This window comes from Oncorhynchus kisutch, linkage group LG30 (genome assembly GCF_002021735.2).
Source record: "Oncorhynchus kisutch isolate 150728-3 linkage group LG30, Okis_V2, whole genome shotgun sequence".
In the NCBI taxonomy this organism is placed as follows: Eukaryota; Metazoa; Chordata; class Actinopteri; order Salmoniformes; family Salmonidae; genus Oncorhynchus; species Oncorhynchus kisutch.
The window spans coordinates 9,569,845-9,590,182 of NC_034203.2; the positions used below are offsets into that span (position 1 = coordinate 9,569,845).

General features: G+C 41.8%; 1 protein-coding gene across 2 annotated transcripts in view; it reads left to right on the forward strand.

Moving 5' to 3' along the window:
- The window catches only part of myo7bb (myosin VIIBb), a 30,237-nt gene extending 19,932 nt beyond the window's left edge, over positions 1–10,305 (forward strand). Inside the window, exons 34-48 of one of the 2 annotated variants that reach the window (XM_031810764.1) lie at positions 695–867; positions 1,192–1,373; positions 2,262–2,374; positions 2,621–2,775; positions 3,991–4,144; positions 4,411–4,566; positions 4,790–4,895; positions 4,992–5,105; positions 5,231–5,342; positions 5,596–5,702; positions 5,990–6,175; positions 8,658–8,774; positions 9,163–9,246; positions 9,525–9,644; positions 9,876–10,298. In XM_031810764.1, coding sequence (XP_031666624.1) covers positions 695–867; positions 1,192–1,373; positions 2,262–2,374; positions 2,621–2,775; positions 3,991–4,144; positions 4,411–4,566; positions 4,790–4,895; positions 4,992–5,105; positions 5,231–5,342; positions 5,596–5,702; positions 5,990–6,175; positions 8,658–8,774; positions 9,163–9,246; positions 9,525–9,644; positions 9,876–9,974 — 1,978 coding nt within the window. In that variant the 3' untranslated portion in view covers positions 9,975–10,298. Of the gene's footprint in view, positions 1–694; positions 868–1,191; positions 1,374–2,261; positions 2,375–2,620; positions 2,776–3,990; positions 4,145–4,410; positions 4,567–4,789; positions 4,896–4,991; positions 5,106–5,230; positions 5,343–5,595; positions 5,703–5,989; positions 6,176–8,657; positions 8,775–9,162; positions 9,247–9,524; positions 9,645–9,875 lie in introns of both variants that reach the window. The other variant, XM_031810765.1, reaches the window with a different exon arrangement.
- Positions 10,306–20,338: the final 10,033 nt, after the last annotated feature.

Here is a 20,338-nt window from a genome sequence, read left to right on the forward strand (position 1 = left end):
GCTGCATTAGACAATGAAATATTCACACAAGCACTGATATTTAACTAGGCTGAGTCTCCTCCTACACAACTGAACAGCCAATGCATCTCTGTTGCTAGACAGAACCTTAGTGATATCTGTTCTTCCGCACTTCATCTGACCTGACCTCTGACCCAAACTGCTCACTTCTTCCCCAAGTCACGCCTGTTATGGTGACTGGTACCAGACTGTGTCTCTTCTCCTCCCAGAGGATCCCTCCCATAGGATCCCTGATGGCTAACAATAGCATATCCTGACATAATCTAAACGTTATACATGAATAAGTATATTTCATATTCTCCGAACCCAACACTTCCTTCTTTCAAGTGATCACTGATCTGAGTTGGTTGGATTTGTGGAAGCAATAGAGGGATAAACGTACTTTCACCTATACAATCACTTATAGATCTGTACTTACCTCAAGGAAACAAGAAAGGATGCATTTGTTAAGTTTTCAAACAAGGCCCAGAATACACAATCCAAACTAGTTTTCTACAGTGGCAGTTTATTGTTCAGTTGTCAAGTAGTGGTGGTCGTCACCGTTCACATACTCCCTCATACCGACACCCGAACCACCATGAAGTTATCACATATATTTCACACATGTTTCACATACACTTCACACATGTTTCACATACACTTCACATGTTTCATGTACGTTTCATATGTTCCTCAGTGATGATGGCAGGATCGACAGCGGTCAGTCGGTGAGCCTGGCCACACTGAGAGGGCAGTTCCTACTGCAGTCTGTGGATGCAGGAGAGATGGCTGACCTGATCCAGTGGTACCTGGAGGGCCTGAAGGAGCGCTCCGTCTACGCAGTGGCCCTGCAGGACGTCAACAAACAGGGTAGGAGTATGACGATGAATCACTTGATCACTCACCTCACAGCCCAGTGCTGTAAATTGTACTGTAAAACAATTTGTTTTATCCCTATCAGACAACACAGTTAGTAGGTAGTCAGTGTTTAATAAAAAAACAAGTATATCCAAAAAAGGACCAGTCATAGACAGTAGGTGTTTTTTGGGCTGGGGATCGTGCATGACCATTATGGTTCGTCTTATGTACGTGGGTGAGTTACTGATGTCTACTTCTCTCTCTCTCTCTCTCTCTCTCTCTCTCTCTCTCTCTCTCTCTCACACGCGCTTTCTCTCTCGCTTTCTCACACGGCAGACGACCCCACGTTGCTGAGCTACAAGAGAGGGGACGTGCTGGTCATCGTGAAGGATGGAGAGTACTCCCCCGCCCGGGGATGGATCAAAGGCACTAACGAGCGCACCGGGAACACCGGCGCCATCTCCACGGACACTGTCCTGGTTCTGCCAACCCTTGAAAAGCCCAGCGATACCACACTGGTAAGAAGGTTCTAGACTCAAACAGAAGGTTCTAGACGTAGTTCAAACACTTATTCGTATGGTTAGAAGAATAGGCCGTTGGAACAGTCAACTGGTCCCAGATCTATTTGTGCGGTCTTTACAACACACATAGAAGTTGGCAAGACGACACAAACAGATCTGGGACCAGGATAAAATAAACAGTGCAAAGACAGTTGTACAAACACAGAAGAGGGTGATAAAAAAGAAAATGGGATGGGATGGGACTATATTGAGATACGAACATAGTGCCAACGGGGATGTGCAAGGGTGAATGATAAGATTCTCATATGTAAGGTAATAATGGCACATGGCTGCATTCCATTCCAGATAGTTGTCCTTTGAACTGCTGTCTGTCTGTAGAGATGAGATAGGGGAAGACAATATAATGGAACCTTGGTGAAGTACACCTACATGTCTGTTTTTGCATATTTATTATATTGATTGTTGATCCCATGTTCCGTATCAGCATCTCCTGCACTGATGAAAGGCTACTCCAAACTCTGTGCTGTGTACAAGCCTGTGAATAGAACGTGTCTGACCATTTGGTGGAAAGACTACTGTATTTGTTTCATTTCTACTTTTGCGTTTTACTAAGAAAAGGCTGGATGTTTTATTTAAGTAGTCTGTGTTCAGCAAGTGGAAATGTGTCTAATAAGCTATAAGAAGTTTGTGAAGGGATATTTTTTATTTTGTGGTTTAAGTTGTCATTTCAGTTTTACTTGGTGTTTTCACTGTTACAAACAATACGCTTATGGTGGGGCAAGTCCACATCATGTCCAGTCCCCATTCTTAGGAGGATTGCGGCAGGGGAAGACTACCCTCTGCTGGTCGTACTAAAGTTGTGTTTTTGTTTGTTTGAACCATCAGAGTCTGCTGAATCTGAGCCCAGACCAGAAGAAGACAGTGACTCAGAACGCCCACGAAAGGGAAGAAGCAATCTCCCCCGTCTCACTGAAAGAGTTTGCCCTTGAGTACTTTAGGTAGAGAAAACCCTTCCATAAATCCACTCGAAATCCACTCTCACTTTTATTTCAATTACAGATGCAACCACTGACTCACCATTTCAAATTTAATAATTACCATGATGTTTTTTTTTTTATGATTCCAATGTCACAGTAACCTGACCAATTATCTCACTACCACATTTTGCATGGTTCACAGTCTATTTTACAGTTACACTTTATTCTCAAGGCAGCAACTTAACTTTGTTTTCTTTGTTCCCCCAGGCAGCCTGGTAAAGAGGGTGGCCGTGGGGCGCAAGCCAGAGGGGCAGGCAGGGAGAAACTGTGGGCTGCCTCCAAAGAACCCATCAAACAGCCCCTACTGAAGAGTCTGGTGGGCAACACCGACCTTAGCCATCTGGCCTGCATCTCCTTCACTGATATCCTTTACTGAAATACTTTATTTGTTAAAGGGGAAGTTCAGGATTTTGCAACATGATTGTTAGATGGTTCCTCACCCTGAAAGTAGTCTGTAGGCTATGATAACTGAACCAGGGATTACAGTTTTTCTTTAAACAGCCACTACAAACTCAAGCTAACTTTAGCCACCACTAGCTACCAATCAATTGAAATGATAGGTTCTTGTGTTCATGTATTTTTTTTTAAATGGCCAAATCACCTCTAAAGGCCCAGTGCAGTCAAAAATGTGGTTGTCCTGTATTTTATATATATTTTCATATATGAAGTTGTAATAATACTGTGAAATTGTGAAAATTATGCAAGAGCTGTTTAAAAGGACCACCTGAAATGTCATCCTGTTTTTGGTGGGATGGAGTTTTGTGCTGCATGGTGACATCACCAGACGGTATAAATGAACAGACCAATAACAAAGAGTTTCAAAGGGGTTCATATCCCTCCTATTAGGCTAGTCCAATTAGACCCCTCACTCAAACCACTCCCAGACAACCCTAGCAAAATTCTTGCTTGAGAAATAGCTTTTCGCAAAAAAACAGTTTTTGTTTCTTTTTGCCCGTTTCGTTTGAAAACAATCACAGTAAGGTACTTAATTGTTACCCAGAAAGGATTTGATATTGAGAAAAAAGCGTCTGCATTGGACCTTTAAATCTGCCATCCTTAATGGTAAAACTAACATGTCCCTTTGCGATATTACAACAACAAAGAAGTTGCTGCAAACCACACACACTGTTTCCCACTCGGAAATCATTGCACGTGCGATAAAGCAGTAGCAGATGTACTGCATTTTATTGAATTATTTTTCTCCCCAGCTCTGCTTTTAGCTAGCTGTGGCTAAACCCATCTGGAATTTGTAGTGGCTGTTTAGAGAATACTGAACCACGGATTACAGTTTTTCCTGGCCTTAGATTACTTTCAGGGTGAAAAACCCATCTAATATCAAGTTGTAAAATCCTGAACTTCCCCTTTAATTTAGAGCCATTTGATGATGTTCATGTTGCTATTGAGGCTAACACTGGAGATATTTGAAGAAGACACTCGGGACTGATTACACCTGTGTTTATTAGAACTGAAGACCTCTAAAAGTGAATAATAATTCAATGGAGTAGCACTTACCGAATTACCCCACAAAAATGTCTCTCCAAGTGGAGTTTTCCTGTTGTCCTTAACCTTTCCCTCACCTATCCTAAAGTACATGGGAGATTACCCTATCAAACAGGTGCGCCAGCCCATAGAGCTGACTGACCAGATCTTTGGTCCGGCCACTCAGCATGTACCTTTACAGGACGAGGTCTACTGCCAGATCATGAGGCAGATGACCAGTAACAGCAGCAGGTATGTGTGGTAATGACCAACGATAAACTGTCATGTCAGCTATTGCACATGTATTACTAGGAAATAATCATGTATATGTATGTATGTATGTATGTATGTGTGTATGTATGTATGTATGGCGCTCAATGTCTTATTCTATGATAAAAATGCTCTCTATCTCTTGCTATCTTTCCCTTCTCTCTCTACTCTCTTCCCTCTCTCTCTCACCCCACCATTATCTCCACCCCCCCCCCCCCTCTCTCTCTCTCTCTTTCTCCCTCTCGCAGGATGAGTGTAGACTATGGTTGGCAGCTCATGTGGCTGTGCACCGGCCTTTTCTCCCCCAGCCAGTCCCTGCTGAGGTACACCCAGCGTTTCCTAGAGTCACGGCCCAGAGAGCCCCTGGCTGCAGACTGCCTCCAACGGCTACAAATGCTGCTCAGGTACGGCTCCAAAACACACTGCAATGAATTTGGGGGGGCGACTGTGACTTGAACCAATGCCCCAGCGAATACAACACCTAAGCCAAGTTACCAAGAGGTCTCAATCTGAATCACTTGGACAAGGTTTCTGGTGTTGTGCTAACGATGCTACAATATCTGGTATTGAGGTATTACGTACTAAAATGAGTGGTGGGAAATTAACGCTACTGTCCTCTGGTTGTAGTATGGAGCCCAGGAAGCTGCCTCCCCATCAGGTGGAGGTGGACGCCATTCAACAGAACAGCAACCAAATCTTCCATAAAATCCACTTCCCCAATGACTCAACTGAGGTGAGCCACATAATTCCATTGTACTTGTTTAGTACAGTTATCTTATGTCTATCACAATATAATGTATCTTGTCTTATGTGTTACTCTTTAATTTAGCTCTTCGAGGTGACTTCAACAACTAGGATTCGTGACCTTGTTCGTAATATTGCCTACAAGCTCATTCTGGCCTCAGCTGACGGTTACGGTCTTTTCATGAAAACGCCAAACAAGGTTAATTTCAAGTCCTTATCACAACTTTTTGGAGAAATAAAAAAACATTTTCAAGCCACAGCTTAAGTTTGTGTTGGTAGTGCGAATGAGTGCACGTAAACATTTTCTTGCTTTGTTGCTTTCAGGTGATGAGCTTGGAGGATCAAAACTACTTCTTTGACAGTTGGAGGCAGACCACAGACCAACCTAAGAAAACGAAGAAAGTCAGAGAGGCAAGAAAAGGTGGTAAAACGGAGGGTAAGGCACAATATTGAATTGAACAGATACAATGAACATGTGGCCACCAAATTGTCAGTGCTTTAAGATGGTTGGGCAAAAAAACAAACAGGCAAAAGCATAATATAATGTATGCAAAATATCAAAGTAGACCCTTACACCCACCAAGTTGTCAGTGGATTGAAACTGCTATGCTATGCTATGCTATGCTATGCTATGCTATGCTATGCTATGCTATGCTATGCTAGAAGGTCTGAGGGTCACTGTTTTTCAGGAGCTCCGGCCACCATGCCCTACCTGGTCATCTTCATGAGGAAGCTGTGGTTCAACGTGACCCCAGGAAGAGACCTGACCGCTGACCTTACTTTCCACTTCCCACAGGTCGAGCAGAAAACACACATACACATACGCGCACACACACACGCGCACATACGCACACACGCACGCACGCACGCACGCACGCACACACACACACACACACACACACACACACACACACACACACACACACACACACACACACACACACACACACACACACACACACACACACACACACACACACACACACACACACACACACACACGCACACCCACCCACCCATCCATCCATCCATCCATCCACCCAGTTCTTCACCATCACTCATACACAAACCTCTCCCCCTCAGGAGTTGCCAAAGTACCTGCGTGGCTACCACAAGTGTACCAAGGAGGAGATGATCAGCCTGGCTGGCCTGCTGTTCAGGGTCAAAGTGGACACGGACAAATCACAGTTTGTCATGATTCCCAGGATGCTGAAAGAGCTGGTGCCGGCTGATGAGATGAAAACCATGTCCCCAGAGGACTGGAAGAAGGTAGGAGGAGGAGTAGGAGGAGGAGGAGGGAGAAGAGGAGGGAGAAGAGGAGGAAGATGACACAAATATGACTTTTACAGTTGAAGTCAGAAGTTTACATACACTTAGGTTGGAGTCATTAAAACTCATTTTGCAACCACTCCACAAATTTCTTGTTAACAAACTATAGTTTTGGGAATTCAGTTAGGACTTCTACTTTGTGCATGATACAAGTAAAATTTCCAACAATTGTTTACAGACAGATTATTTCACTTATATGTCACTGTATCACAAATACAGTGGGTCAGAACTTTTCAATACACTAAGTTGAATGTGCCTTTAAACAGTTTGGAAAATTCCAGAAAATGATTTCATTGGCTTTAGAAGCTTCTGATAGGCTAATTGACATCGTTTGAATCAATTGGAGGTGTACCTGTTAATGTATTTCAAGGCCTACCTTCAAACTCAGTGCCTCTTTGCAAACAACAACACAGAGTTACACATGGCTGTAAACATACAGTCAATAACACAATAGAAAAAAAATATATATATATACAGTGTGTGCAAATGGCGTGAGGAGGTAAGGCAATAAATAGGCCATAATAGCGAAGTAATTACAATTTAGAAAATTAACACTGGGGTGATAGATGAGCCGATGGTGATGTGCAAGTAGAAATACTGGTGTGCAAAAGAGCAGAAAAGTAAATAAAAACAATATGGGGATGAGGTAGGTCGATAGGGTGGGCTATTTACAGATAGGCTATGTACAGCTGCAGCGATCGGTTAGCTGCTCAGATAGCTGATGTTTAAATCAATCCCAGAACAACAGCAAAGAACCTTGTGAAAATGCTGGAGGAAACAGTTACAAAATGATCTATATCCAATGTAAAACGAGACCTATATCGACATAACCTGAAAGGCCGCTCAGCAAGGAAGAAGCTGCTGCTCCAAAACCGCCATAAAAAAAGCCAGACTACGATTTGCAACTGCACATGGGGATAACGATTTTTGGAGAAGTGTTCTCTGGTCTGATGAAACAAAAATAGAACTGTTTGGCCATAATGACCATCGTTATGTTTGGAGGAAAAAGGGGGAGGCTTGCAAGCCGTGAAGCATGGTGGTGGTGGACTGGTGCACTTCAGTCAGGAAGTTAAAGCTTGGTCGCAAATGGGTCTTCCAAATAGACAATGACAATGACCCCAAGCATACTTCCAAAGATGTAGCAAAATGGCTTAAGGACACCAAAGTCAAGGTATTGGAGTGGCCATCACAAAGCCCTGTCCTTAATCCTATAGAAAATTTGTGGGCAGAACTGAAAAAGCATGTGCGAGCAAGGAGGCCTACAAACCTAACTCAGTTACACCAGCTCTGTCAGGAGGAATGGGACAAAATTCACCCAACTTATTGTGAGAAGGTTGTGGAAGGCTAACCAAAACGTTTGACCCAAGTTAAACAATAAAGGCAATGCTACCAAATACTAATTGAGTGTATGTAAACTTCTGACCCACTGGGAATGTGATGAAAGAAATAAAAGCTTAAATAAATCATTCTCTATTATTATTCTGACATTTCACATTCTTAAAATAAAGTGGTGATCCTAACTCACCTAAGACAGGGAATTTTTACTAGGATTAAATGTCGGAAATTGTGAAAAACTGAGTTTAAATGTATTTGACTAAGGTGTATGTAAACTTCCGACTTCAACTGTATTTCTATCTATTGTACACTGCTACACTGTCAGTCCTTCATGTTATTTAGCTTTATATGAGATTTGGAATGCCTCTCTTACTCTCTCCATTACTAAGTGGTGGAAAAAGTATCCAATTGTGATACTTGAGTAAAAGTATAGCTACCTTTTATGAAAAGTCACCCAGTAAAATACTACTTGAGTAAAAGTCTAAAAGTATTTGGTTCTAGATATACTTAAATATCAAAAGTAAATGTAATTGCTTAAATTAAATAAAAGTAAAATTATAAAATATTTCAAATTCTTTATAGTAAGCAAAGCAGACACCACCATTTAAAAAAAAAAAACATTAACAGATAGCCAACACTCAATCATGGTTTAATGAGTCCGCCAGATCAGAGGCAGCGGGGACGATTACAGATGTTCTCCTGTGCTTGAATTGGACCATTTTCCTGTCCAGCTAAGCATTCAAAATGTAACGAGTACTTTTGGGTGTCAGGGGAAATGTTTGGAGTAAAAAGTACATTATTTTCTGGACTACTTAAGTAGTTCTTTGAAGTATTTTTATTAAAGTACTTTATACCACTGCTATTACTAAGCAGATGGCTCATTTCAATAAAGGATTCTTTCTGCAATTAGAACTACCATCATGACCTCAAGACTAGTTATTCAGCCAATACCCCAACAGTGTATTAATAGCATCACTATGACACATTTTGCCCAGATTTATATCATGCATATGGTAATGATTGAAAGCATAGAGTAGTAAAGAAATACTGAAACTCGCATTTCTGAATCTGTTTTCTTCCCTTAAAGCACATCATCTCCTCCTACAACAAGCAGGCCGGGATCACCTTGGACGAGGCTAAAGTGGCCTTCCTAAAAGGCATCTGCCACTGGCCGACGTTCGGCTGTGCTTTCTTTGAAGTAAAGGTACGTTGGGAGATAGCTCAAGTCAAAGGTAGCTTAGTGGTTAAGATTGTTGGGCGTTGCTGGTTCAAATCCCTGAGCTGACTAGGTGAAAAATCTGTCAATGTGCACTTGAGCAAGCCACTTCACCCTTGTCAAATAAAAAAAAGTCAAATCAAATCAATCTTTATTTGTCACATGCGCCGAATACAACAAGTGTAGACTTTACCGTGAAATGCTTACTTAAAATATTTACCAAGTAGACTAAAATAAAAAGTAATAATTAAAAGTAACACAATAAGAATAACGAGGCTCTGGATAAGAGTGTCTGATGTAAATGTGAAAATGATGCATGTTGACACACCAAACTTTTCATGCCAGTGTTGACTTTCTGTATGCTCTTGCTTCACAGCAAACCTCTGAACCAAGTTACCCGAGTATTGTCCAGATTGCAATCAGCAAGCAAGGAGTCAGCTTTATCGACCCCAAAACAAAGGTAAAAGCACAATAGTTGTATATGATTATTTCAATTTTTATCACCATTATCAGATCATTTGACTTACATCTAGAGGGCATTTACTGCCAGATGGTCATACGCAGTAACTATGCTGACCTTTTCTTAAAACCACAAATCTGAGATGCTTACACGTGAACTCCATACGCTGCACCACAACACCAAGCTAGGATCCCACTGCTGCCACCATCAGCACTATAAAGTATTGACCTTCCCTGTTTTAACCAAACATGACCTTTTGATCTTACCCTAAACCTCAGGAGTTGCTGGTCATGCACCTGTTCAACCGCATCACCAACTGGTCCAGCGGGAGCACCTACTTCCACATGACCATTGGCAACCTGGTCAAAGGGAACTCTTTCCTTTGTGAGACCTCATTGGTAAGTGGCCATTACGTCTTCGCTCTCAAACGAGAGGCAGAATGAGAGATGTTACCTCCTATACAACCAGCACGTGTACATTTTGTGTGAATCCAAAGTGCTGATAGTGTTTGTTGAGGGCGTACTAAGTGACCTTCACAAACACTTGTATTGTAGTGACTTCACTAGAGGATGTGACTTAACTTTGCCTCAACGTACATACCCCAACAACTGTGTTTGTCTCCTCTTCAGGGTTACAAAATGGATGACCTCCTATCATCTTATGTGAACATGTACGAGATGCAGAGGCAGTCTGTGCGACCCAGAAATAACTCCATGTTCCCTACCTAATGCCTGCTGGGAAATAGGGAGGACAAGGCAGATTAATTTATAAAACAGTAAACCAAGCATGAAGGGAAACCCAATGGATACAATTTGTAATTTGACGGAGGGATTACTTTTCATTTGGTCTAAACACCTTTTCATAGCTTTGTAATGGTTGCCATATTGAATTGGCACTGTGCCTTGTCTTGTGTTGTGTGTAAAAGGGTTCTCATCACCATTTTGAATACCAGTATCCACAGTGTGGAACTAGAAAAAAATGACAAATCATGTGTATATACAAACAAGGCTTGCCTCACAGAACAAAATTAATAAAGCATTTTTGAATTATGAGATGGCAGCTCACGTTGTGTGTGTGCATAAATTGGACGTTTTTTATTCTTCATTAAAACGTTTTGACTTTTTTATTGGCCCACCCACCAACTCTTCAGAGGACCAAAGCTACTTTGTGTTTTTGTTTTTACAGCTTTTGTGTTACATACACACATTTGACACACATGGTACTTTCATACACAGTAGTTACGTAACAAAGATATATCGTTTTTATATATGTAGACATTACATTTAGGATAGATAGTACTCAGACATCTCCGGCATACACGATTATCTATAGTGTTTTCAGTAATAACTATTACCAATCAGGAGCTTTTTAATCCCAACCATCAGCTCCTCAATTTTTTTGCCAACGAAACTCTTAGACATATTCATGTTGACATGGAGGTCCAGATGAGGCGGAGGCCAAGTGGTTCATTTTAGGAAGATGTTGTTGTTAAGAAGTGGCAGGAGATGTGGAATCCGGTGTGGAAATGCTAGATGGGCGTGTCCATTTTTAGCCTAGTGGGCCAGTCTAAATTTGGGGTTTTGAGCATTATTATCATTATTTGCCTAATAATGGGGGCCTTGAGGCAACAAAAAAAAGGGGTAGGTGTGGGGGGCCTTGAGGGGAAGGAATGGGCCAGTGTGTTAGAATTGCCCGGGCTGATTTCTGGTCCCAGTCCACCCCTGTGTGGATTAAAGAGGGAAAGGGCTGACATCTTTATAAGATCCTGGGAAAGGTGGGGGCCAGGGAGGTCATCAGGTAGACAGAAGGGAGACCATCATTTCTAGGCCAAGAGTGGGTCATATTAGGTTGAAAGCATACTACGTTGAATAGCATAGGCAGCACCCATCTAGGAGGGGAGATTATGGCCAGTTGGAGACAATGGAACATGTCAGCAATATGGGAGGGAAAGGGAGAGTTTCCTGGTGAGTTTAACAGCATTCAGGAGGCAGATATGAAAAAGATGCTTAGTAAACCATTTCTATATTTAAATGTTGTTTCCTTAGGGAGTTGGTGGGGGCAGAGTTCTAACACCATATTGTCAAGTTTTTTTTCCCTGCCACTGGTCCACTCTCCAGTTCAGTAGTGGGCGGTAAATAATTCACCATTGAAATTGACAATAAAATCCACAGAAGAAGAAGAAGAACACAGACATAGATTGGAGGTGAGTTTGTTAGGATTTTTATCATTCCTTGTTGTTTTTTTTTGTTTTGGCAAAAGTCCGTCCTCAGTCCTTTCTCCTCCGTGACCTGGTGGTCAAGGAGTGTGTTAATTCATTAGTAGGCAAACAAACCACGGTCCTCCCCTCCTCGATAGCGAGGAAGCACAAGTGTATCCTATCTGAGTCCTACACAGAGTTCTGAAATCTGCCACACACCCTTTGAATCAGCTATTGTTTCTTGAAGGAGAAAAGCGTGCAAGCATTTTCAAAGAATATGCTACTTATCCTTTTATCTATAAAATGTCTTGCACAACTAGCTACATTTGTTTGGATCACTTTATACATTTATTTGCAAATGTAATTTGCCTGATGATGTGCGATTGGAAGCGCATTTTCTTTTTCAAAAGGAGGCCAGAGGACGGAGGAGAGAGGATGCAAGTTGATCAAATCTAATTGAGAAAAGGCCCATGTGGACTACGCTAGCCTGAAATATAGAAGCTAATTTGCTAACATTACACTCCTTGTACTCCATGTCATTGCTAAACATGACAAGGAGTAGCAAGGAATGGAGTCATAGCTAAACAGACTGGTACCCAGATTAAATATCAACTGAATACCTCTCTTGGTCCACTATCTGAAAATTACAGTCGTTGCAGGGGAGGGGAGCCTCAGGACCAGCCAGGAGGAAGAGCAGCGGGGGTATTCCTTCACCCAGCCCGAGGAAAACCTTTTGATATCCACCTACAGTTTAAGCATTCCCTGTGACCCTCCAGATAACCACAACAATGCTTGCAGCCACAGCTTAGTCATAGGCAGTGACCCAGTAAACCCACCTGTCCACCAAAGACCCATGTCTGACTCTGTCACAGCGGCAAATCGTACCCCTGCCCCGTTTGTGGCAAGAACCTCAAAACCCAAAGGGGAGAACCTATTTGGCTGTGGTGACTGTGGAAAAAGCTTCATTCGCAAGGAAAACCTGAAAGCACATACACTGAGTGCACAGAACATTAGGAATACCTGCTTTTTTTCCATGACATCGACTGGCCAGGTGAACCCAGGTGGAAGCTATGATCCCTTATTGATGTCACCTGTTAAATCCACTTCAATCAGTGTCGTTGAAGGGGAGGAGACAGGTTGCAGAGTGGCACAGCGGTCTAAGGCACTGCATCTCAGTGCTAGAGGCGTCACTACAGACACCCTGGTTCGAATCAAGGCTGTATCACAACCGGCTGTGATTTGGAGTCTCATAGGGCGGTGCACAATTGGTCCAGCGTAGTCTGGGTTCGGCTGGTGTAGGCAGTCATTGTAAATAAGAATTTGTTCTTAGCTGGCTTGCCTAGTTAAAAAAAAATTAAAGAAGGATTTTTAAGGCTTGATTCAATTGAGACATGGACTGTGTATGTGTGCCATTCAGCGGGTGAATGGGCAAGATTTAAAAGATTTAGGTTCCTTCGAACAGGTTATGGTAGTAGGTACCAGGCGCACCGGTTTGAGTGTGTCAAGAACTGCAACGCTGCTGGATTTTTTACGTTCAACAGTTTCCCGTGTGTATCAAGAATGGTCCACGACCCAAAGGACATTCAGCCAACTGGATACAACTGTGGGAAGCATTGGAGTCAACATGGGCCAGCATCCCTGTAGAACGCTTTCGACACCTTGTAGAGTCAAAGCTCAAACGAATTGAGGCTGTTCTGAGAGCAAAAGGGGGTGCAACTCAATATTAGCAAAGTGATCTAAACAGGTGAGAAAGCTGTGGTTACTGTGGAAAAAGCTTCAATCAGAAGGAAAACCTGACAACACATATACAATTGAAGTCGGGAGTTTACATACACTTAGGTTGGAGTCATTAAAACTTGTTTTTCAACCACTCCACAAATTTCTTGTTAACAAACTATAGTTTTGGTAAGTCGGTTAGGACATCTACCTTGTGCATGACACAAGTCATTTTTCCAAGAATTGTTTACAGACATATATTTCACTGTATCACAATTACAGTGGGTCAGAAGTTTTCATACATTAAGTTGACTGTGCCTTTAAACAGCTTGGAAAATTCCAGAAAATTATATAATGGCTTTATAAGCTTCTGATAGGCTAATTGACATAATTTGAGTCAGTTGGACGTGTACCTGTGGATTTATTTCAAGGCCTACCTTCAAACTCAGTGCCTCTTTGCTTGACATCATGGGAAAATCAAAAGAAAGATGCTGGAGGAAACAGGTACAAAAGTATCTATATCAGCAGTAAAACTAGTCCTATATCGACCTAACCTGAAAGGCAGCTCAGCAAGGAAGAAGCCACTGCTCCAAATCTGCCATAAAAAAGCCAAACTACGGTTTGCAACTGCACATGGAGACAAAGATCGTACTTTTTGGAGAAATGTCCTCCGGTCTGATGAAACAAAATAGAACTGTTTGGCCATAATAACCATCATTATGTTTGGAGAAAAAAGGGGGAGGCTTGCAAGCCGAAGATCACCATCCCAACCGTGAAGAACGGGGGTGGCTGCATCATGTTGTGGGGGTGCTTTCGCTGCAGGAGGGACTGGTGCACTTCACAAAATAGATGGCATCATGAGACAGGAAAATTATGTGGATATATTGAAGCAACATCTCAAGACATCAGTCAGGAAGTTAAAGCTTGGTCACAAATGGGTATTCCAAATGGACAATGACCCCAAGCACACTTCCAAAGTTGTGGCAAATGGCTTAAGGATAACAAAGTCAAGGTATTGGAGTGGCCATCACAAAGCCCTGAAAGAGCGTGTGTGAGCAAGAAGGCCTACAAACCTGACTCAGTTACACCAGCTCTGTCAGGAGGAATGGGCCAAAATTCACCCAACTTATTGTGGGAAACTTGTGGAAGGCTACCCGAAACATTTGACCCAAGTTAAACAATTTAAAGGCAATGCTACCAAATACTAATTGAGTGTATGTAAACTTCTGGGAATGTGATGAAAGAAATAAAAGCTTAAATAAATCATTCTCTCTAGTATTATTCCGACTTGTCACATTCTTCAAATAAATTGGTGATCCTAACTGACCTGATTAAATGTTAGGAATTGTGAAAAACTGAGTTTAAATGTATTTGGCTAAGGTGTATGTAAACCTCCGACTTCAACTGTACGTACATAATCTCACATATTCCCGACTCACACAGGGGAGAAATCCCTCTAGCTGTGGTGACTATGGAAAAAGGTTCAAGGACAACCAAACATTTTCCGCAAAAGGGCATATACGGATTCACGCCGGGGATAAATGACATATCTGCGGAAGAGTGACCAGCTAATAACATCCGCAAGGAAAGAGGATTGGACAGAAACAGAAACAATGCAGAAGATAAGAACAAAAGTATATTTTATCTAAGATGGGAAGAAGAAGGCAGGATGTGACCAACGCTTTAAAGAAAGCACAGCAATCCTTTGGATGACAGAGAGGAAATATGGAGGGAGGCTCACTCGGAGAGAAAGAGAGGTGGACCACAACTCCGTAAACATGTACTTACACTCAGCTGATCTCTCTTTTTCTGCAGAGATTGTTCACCAAAAATGTATTCAGTGCCAACAAGAGAGAAATGTGTCAAACGACTAAAGGGTAGACCCTCTACCAGGACAAAATGCCAGTTGTTCCTTGACTGTCAGATGGTTATGTTTGAAGTATACGTGACCTGGGCTGAATCTCAAATGGCACCCTATTCCCTATTTGCAATTTGGGAGACACAGCCCTTCCCATCCTCCTCAGAGTTAGGGTGGTCATTCTGGTCCACAGCCAGACCTGCACAGAACACGTGTATTGAAATGCAAGATCGCGTTTATTATTGACTACTAACATTTTGAGTTTCTCCTAACCACGGCGCTTCTGGGGTTTTTAGGCTGAGTATCTGTAAAGCACTTTGTTACAACTACTGATGTAAAAAAAGAGCTTTATAAAATACATTTTATTGGCATATTGAATTTGATGAACCAAGCTGGTCAGGGCCATTAGGAGGCAGTATTTCGTTTTAGTATATCGTTTTAGCATGTCAAGGGCAAAACCACTGGTGTACAATGGAGCATTCACACAATGTAGATTTCTCCCTTTTTCCTTTTAATGCTCCCTGAAAACGTTACATTGTAAAGACTGGCAGTCATTGATTCTGGACCGCATACCCCATAATGCTTAGAGACATGACACATACTTTCCCACAAGCTTTAGCTTCACTCGCTCTTCACTGAGGGATGTTTGGACAATGTTTCGCTGTGTGGAGAGGGGAAATTATGTCAGTGAGAGGTGGGTCCCAGATGAGTGTGAAGGATGGGCGGTAAAAAACTGAATTTTGTACCCAAAATAAAACAACACTTGTGCTTGTGTTAACATTGTGGGTGTATAGTGGGGAAAATAAGTCAAGGAAATCTCCTTCTGGAGTTATTTAGGCCTATGTTTTTGCCATCCCCTGTCCTTGCTGAAGGATTCCAAATACGAAAGCTCAATTGTAAAATTCCTGTCGATTCATCGTCAACCGTGTCTGCCCAATGGCCATTTCCCCTAGTGATCATCAATAGACATTGATTAACGTGTCGTTTTTTTAGTTCCCTAATTAGGTCTACCCAAGTTCTAAATTGGTTCACACTCACTAAATGGTACGATCGCATTAGAACTAAGTGCTCATAAAAAAAGGCTTCAAACCTAATGAGGGAGTGAGCAAATGGGCAAATTAAAAAGGGGCTAGAGGTGCCGCTAACAGCTTTTGGCTTTAGTAGGCGAATAGGTGGTGCCAGTTACCTCCCTCAAGCATTACCTAAGGTCCAAAATATGTTTTGGTTTGACGACAAGAAAAACAAATGTCGCGCGGCTAAGTCAATTCATTTCCCCTTCGGGTGTTTTAGAAATCCCAATAAACTGGAGCAGACCCGGGCTCTGAACGTTATTCCATGTGTCCATTAATCAATAGTGGAAATGTCTGCCCTTGGAAAAGGGAATCAATCTCACCACTGAAAACGTCACAACAACATACTATGAGCTCAGCCCCAGTGGGGCGCATTCATGGGGACTTAATTGGACACAATCCGAGTTTGGAAGATCAAAACTGGTTTGCGCAAACTTCAAACACAGACGACTGGAAATTACATTGCTTCACAGCATTCCTACCAGCATAGAGCAGAGAGCCCATCCCTCGACATAGGCAGTAGACTGAAATGTTGAGTATTTCTTTGTGGTGTCTAATGTTTGGAATAAAAAATAAATGAATCATTAAGTATGTGTTCTTCTCTTGAATCACTTTCAAGGATCATACTTTTACAACACTTCTTGCCAAAGCCAAAATGAGTTTGAAATGGAGTGCTATGCATACCATGTGTTGATAGGCTCAATATAAAGATCTCTAATCTCCACTGCCTGATTCACACGATCATGCCAACCCGAAACATACTGTGCTGGCTCTGGGATTTCCTTTTCACATTGTCACTTCTAGCACGGTTCCAGCAACTATGGTGGATGCCTAACCAGGCCAGCCTAGCACGGCTTGGCTTGGCTCGGCTTGGTTTGGCTGTAATGTGACTTCCAAAGCTCCTCCCACAACACCCACTGCTCTGATATCACTTTTTCCCATCAGTCTTCTAAGCCCATCAGTGTTCTACTACAACGCCTCTTCTAGCCTATTAGGCATACATTGTAATACGTAAAGGGCCCAAGAAGCCACAAATGCCACAAAAACAAGTGTACATCAAATCATTTCCTGTGTATAACACATCAACTGATTTGATCCTCCAATCACAATTGACGGAGGACAAGGCAGAGCTTCCAAGTGGTTGAGCAACAAAATAAAATGTATTCTCTCCTGACATGCTAGCCCCACTGCGGAATTTCACCTGTTACCCTGTCGACATTCCTGTCCATCGTTTAAAGTCTGGGAAAGAGAACCTTGGTTGAAACATGTCAACCGCCTTGAAGAGAATCAGAAAGAATGTTGGCAGCTCCTCAAACTACTGTCAGTGAAAGGGGGAAGAAAAACACACTCAGTTCATAAATAAGATTGATAGCTGTGCGGCGTGCACATACCTCCAGTTCCTGTGTTCCCATAGAGGCTTTTCCGCTGCTATTAAATCAGCCATATCTTGCCATCTGATTTCTGCTGGCTTATACAAGGGAGGGCCCTGCCAAGTTCATACTTGTTGAGGTGCCAACCTCTAACTATCAACCAACCTACAGTACCTCTGCCTGTTGGAATCGTGCCTGCCTTGGATGCTTGTATATGAAAATCTGGGCACACCACTTTATTTAAACGTACATAATTGGGCAATATTTGGTTGAGACCTATAATTCATCCACTCAGAAAGACAGTCAAAAGTTAGGTTGAATTTCCAAAGTGTCATTACTATGCTTTCAACCCTCTAAAAGCCCAACCAAATTCCAATGGCAAAACAAAGTCTGATTTTTTTTCAACCGTTTCAAAGCACAGCAAAGTTGAAATGGGAATACAATGTCAGACATTTTGTTTATTTATACGAGACGAATGCGTTATCACTGTGCTTTATCTAATAGCGGAACCAAATAACCTGGATTGCAGTCGAGATTATATTAAAAGTACAGTGCCTATAGAAAGTCTCTGAATTACTTCACATTTGAATATGATACCAAGTGGAATTGAAATTGATTTAAATGTAATAAAAAAAAAAATCACCCCCCCTGAGTCAATACCAGTGGCTGTTCGTGCCGTTTATGATGAGGGAGGACGATTTTCTTTTTTTCATGAACATGGCCTTATTTCTATTACAGCATATTGGATGGCTGTCATTCATATTTCATTCACCCAGCTCAACGTAACATCGATAGGTTTAGCCTACTATGAGGTTGCTGCAACCTAGCCTATGAATCAAAGTTTACAATCTAGGTGCACACAGGTCGAGAGAAAAAGCTGAGGTGACATACAGTGACACGTTCAATAACGCCTTGCACACTATTGCCTGCATCTGGCTGACCTACAGTAGTGTGTAATCATAATCCCTTTGCTTGTGGCCTTCAATGCACAACAAATTAGCTGTATGTGACCAGGCAATTAAAATCTTTCCAAGCCAAACCATATCATAACCGTTACACACAGTCTACATCGTTGTCACCCTATTAGCTAAAGTAACGTCCTAGTCAACATAGCTAATAGAACTAATGCATTAGTAAACCCTCTACAATCATGCAGTAATGTTACAGTGTATAGTCAGTAAGCAGTTACACCCGCGGGCCACGGTGGTAATAACTTAATAAAACCAAAAGCTTAACTTGACTTGGAAGAGTTCCAGTGTTGTGTTGGATAGTCATAGCCAGCTAGCTAACATAGCATCCTTCTGTTTGAGCCGGGTGTTTGAGTAGGCTAAACAAGTTAGCTGCATTTGCTAGCTAAATAAGTGAAACCGAAGTGAAAAGCTCTTGCTTCTCCTTCATTTTTGAAGAAATTAATTTCAACTATTATCTGTCTCTCTCTTTGAGTCAACTACTCATCACATGTTATGCACTGCAGTGCTAGCTAGCTGTAGCTTATGCTTTCAGTATTAGATTCATTCTCTGATCCTTTGATTGGGTGGGCAAAATGTCAGTTCATGCTGCAAGAGCTCTGATAGGTTGGAGGATGTCCTCCAGAAGTTATCATAATTACTGTGTAAGTCTATGGAAGGGGGTGAGAACCAAGAGCATCCTAGGTTTTGTATTGAAGTCAATGTACCAAGAGGACTAAAGCTAGCTGTCCTCCAGCTACACCATGGTGCTACCCTACAGAGTGCTTCCGAGGCTACTGTAGACCTTCATTGCAAAACAATGTTTTTTCATCTATTATTTGGTGACGTGAATATATTTATTATAGTTGTATCTAAAAAGCATAACTTTTTAAATGTTTTACTATGTTTATTTTTATGAAATTCACTGATGATGATGGTCTTCCCCATCCTCCTCTGAGGAGCCTCCACTGGCCAATACTAGTTAGAAACACATTTGGCAGCGATTACAGCTGTGAGTCTTGGGTAAGTCTCATAAGAGCTTTGCACACCTGTATTGTTCAATATTTGCCCACTATTCTTTACAAAATTATTCCAGCTCTGTCAAGGTGTTGGGGGATCATGTCTAGACAGCCATTTTCAAGTCTTGTCATGGATTTAAGTCAAATCTGTAACTTTGCCACTCAGGAACATTCACTGTCTTCTTGGTTAACAACTCCAGACTGTAGATTTGGCTTTGATGTGCTAGGTTTTTGTCCTGCGTAAAAGTGAATTTCTCTCAGCGTCTGGTGTAAAGCAGACTGAACCATGTTTTCTTCCAGGATGTCGCCTGTGCTTAGCTACATCCCATTTCTTTTCATCCTGAAAAAGTCCCCAGTATTTGTCGATGTCAAGCATACCCATACCATGATGCAGCCACCACCATGATTGAAAATAAGGAGGCAGTTACTCAGTGATGTGTTGGATTTGCATCAAACATAAGGCTTTGCATTTAGGCCACAAAGTGTATTCCTATGCAGTGTTTTTCTTGTCAGTGTTACTTTAGTGGCTTGTTGCATTACATATGCATGTTTTGTATATTTGTATTCTTATTTTTACTCTGTTATATAGGTCATTATTGTGGAGTCACTACAATGTTGTTGATCCATCCTCAGTTTTCTCCCGTCACAGTCATTGAATTTTGTAGCTGTTTTAAAATCACACATGGTCTCATCTCTAAGCAGTTGTCTTTCTTTCCCGCAGCTCAGTTCAGAAGGGCGACTGCATCTTTGATGTGTCTGTGTGGTTTAATACATCATCCATAGCATAATTATTAACTTTAACATGCTTAAAGATATTTTTTACTTTTATTTAATTAGGCAAGTCAGTTAAGAACAAATTCTTATTTACAATGACAGCCTAGGAACAGTGGGTTAACTGCCTTGTTCAGGGGCAGA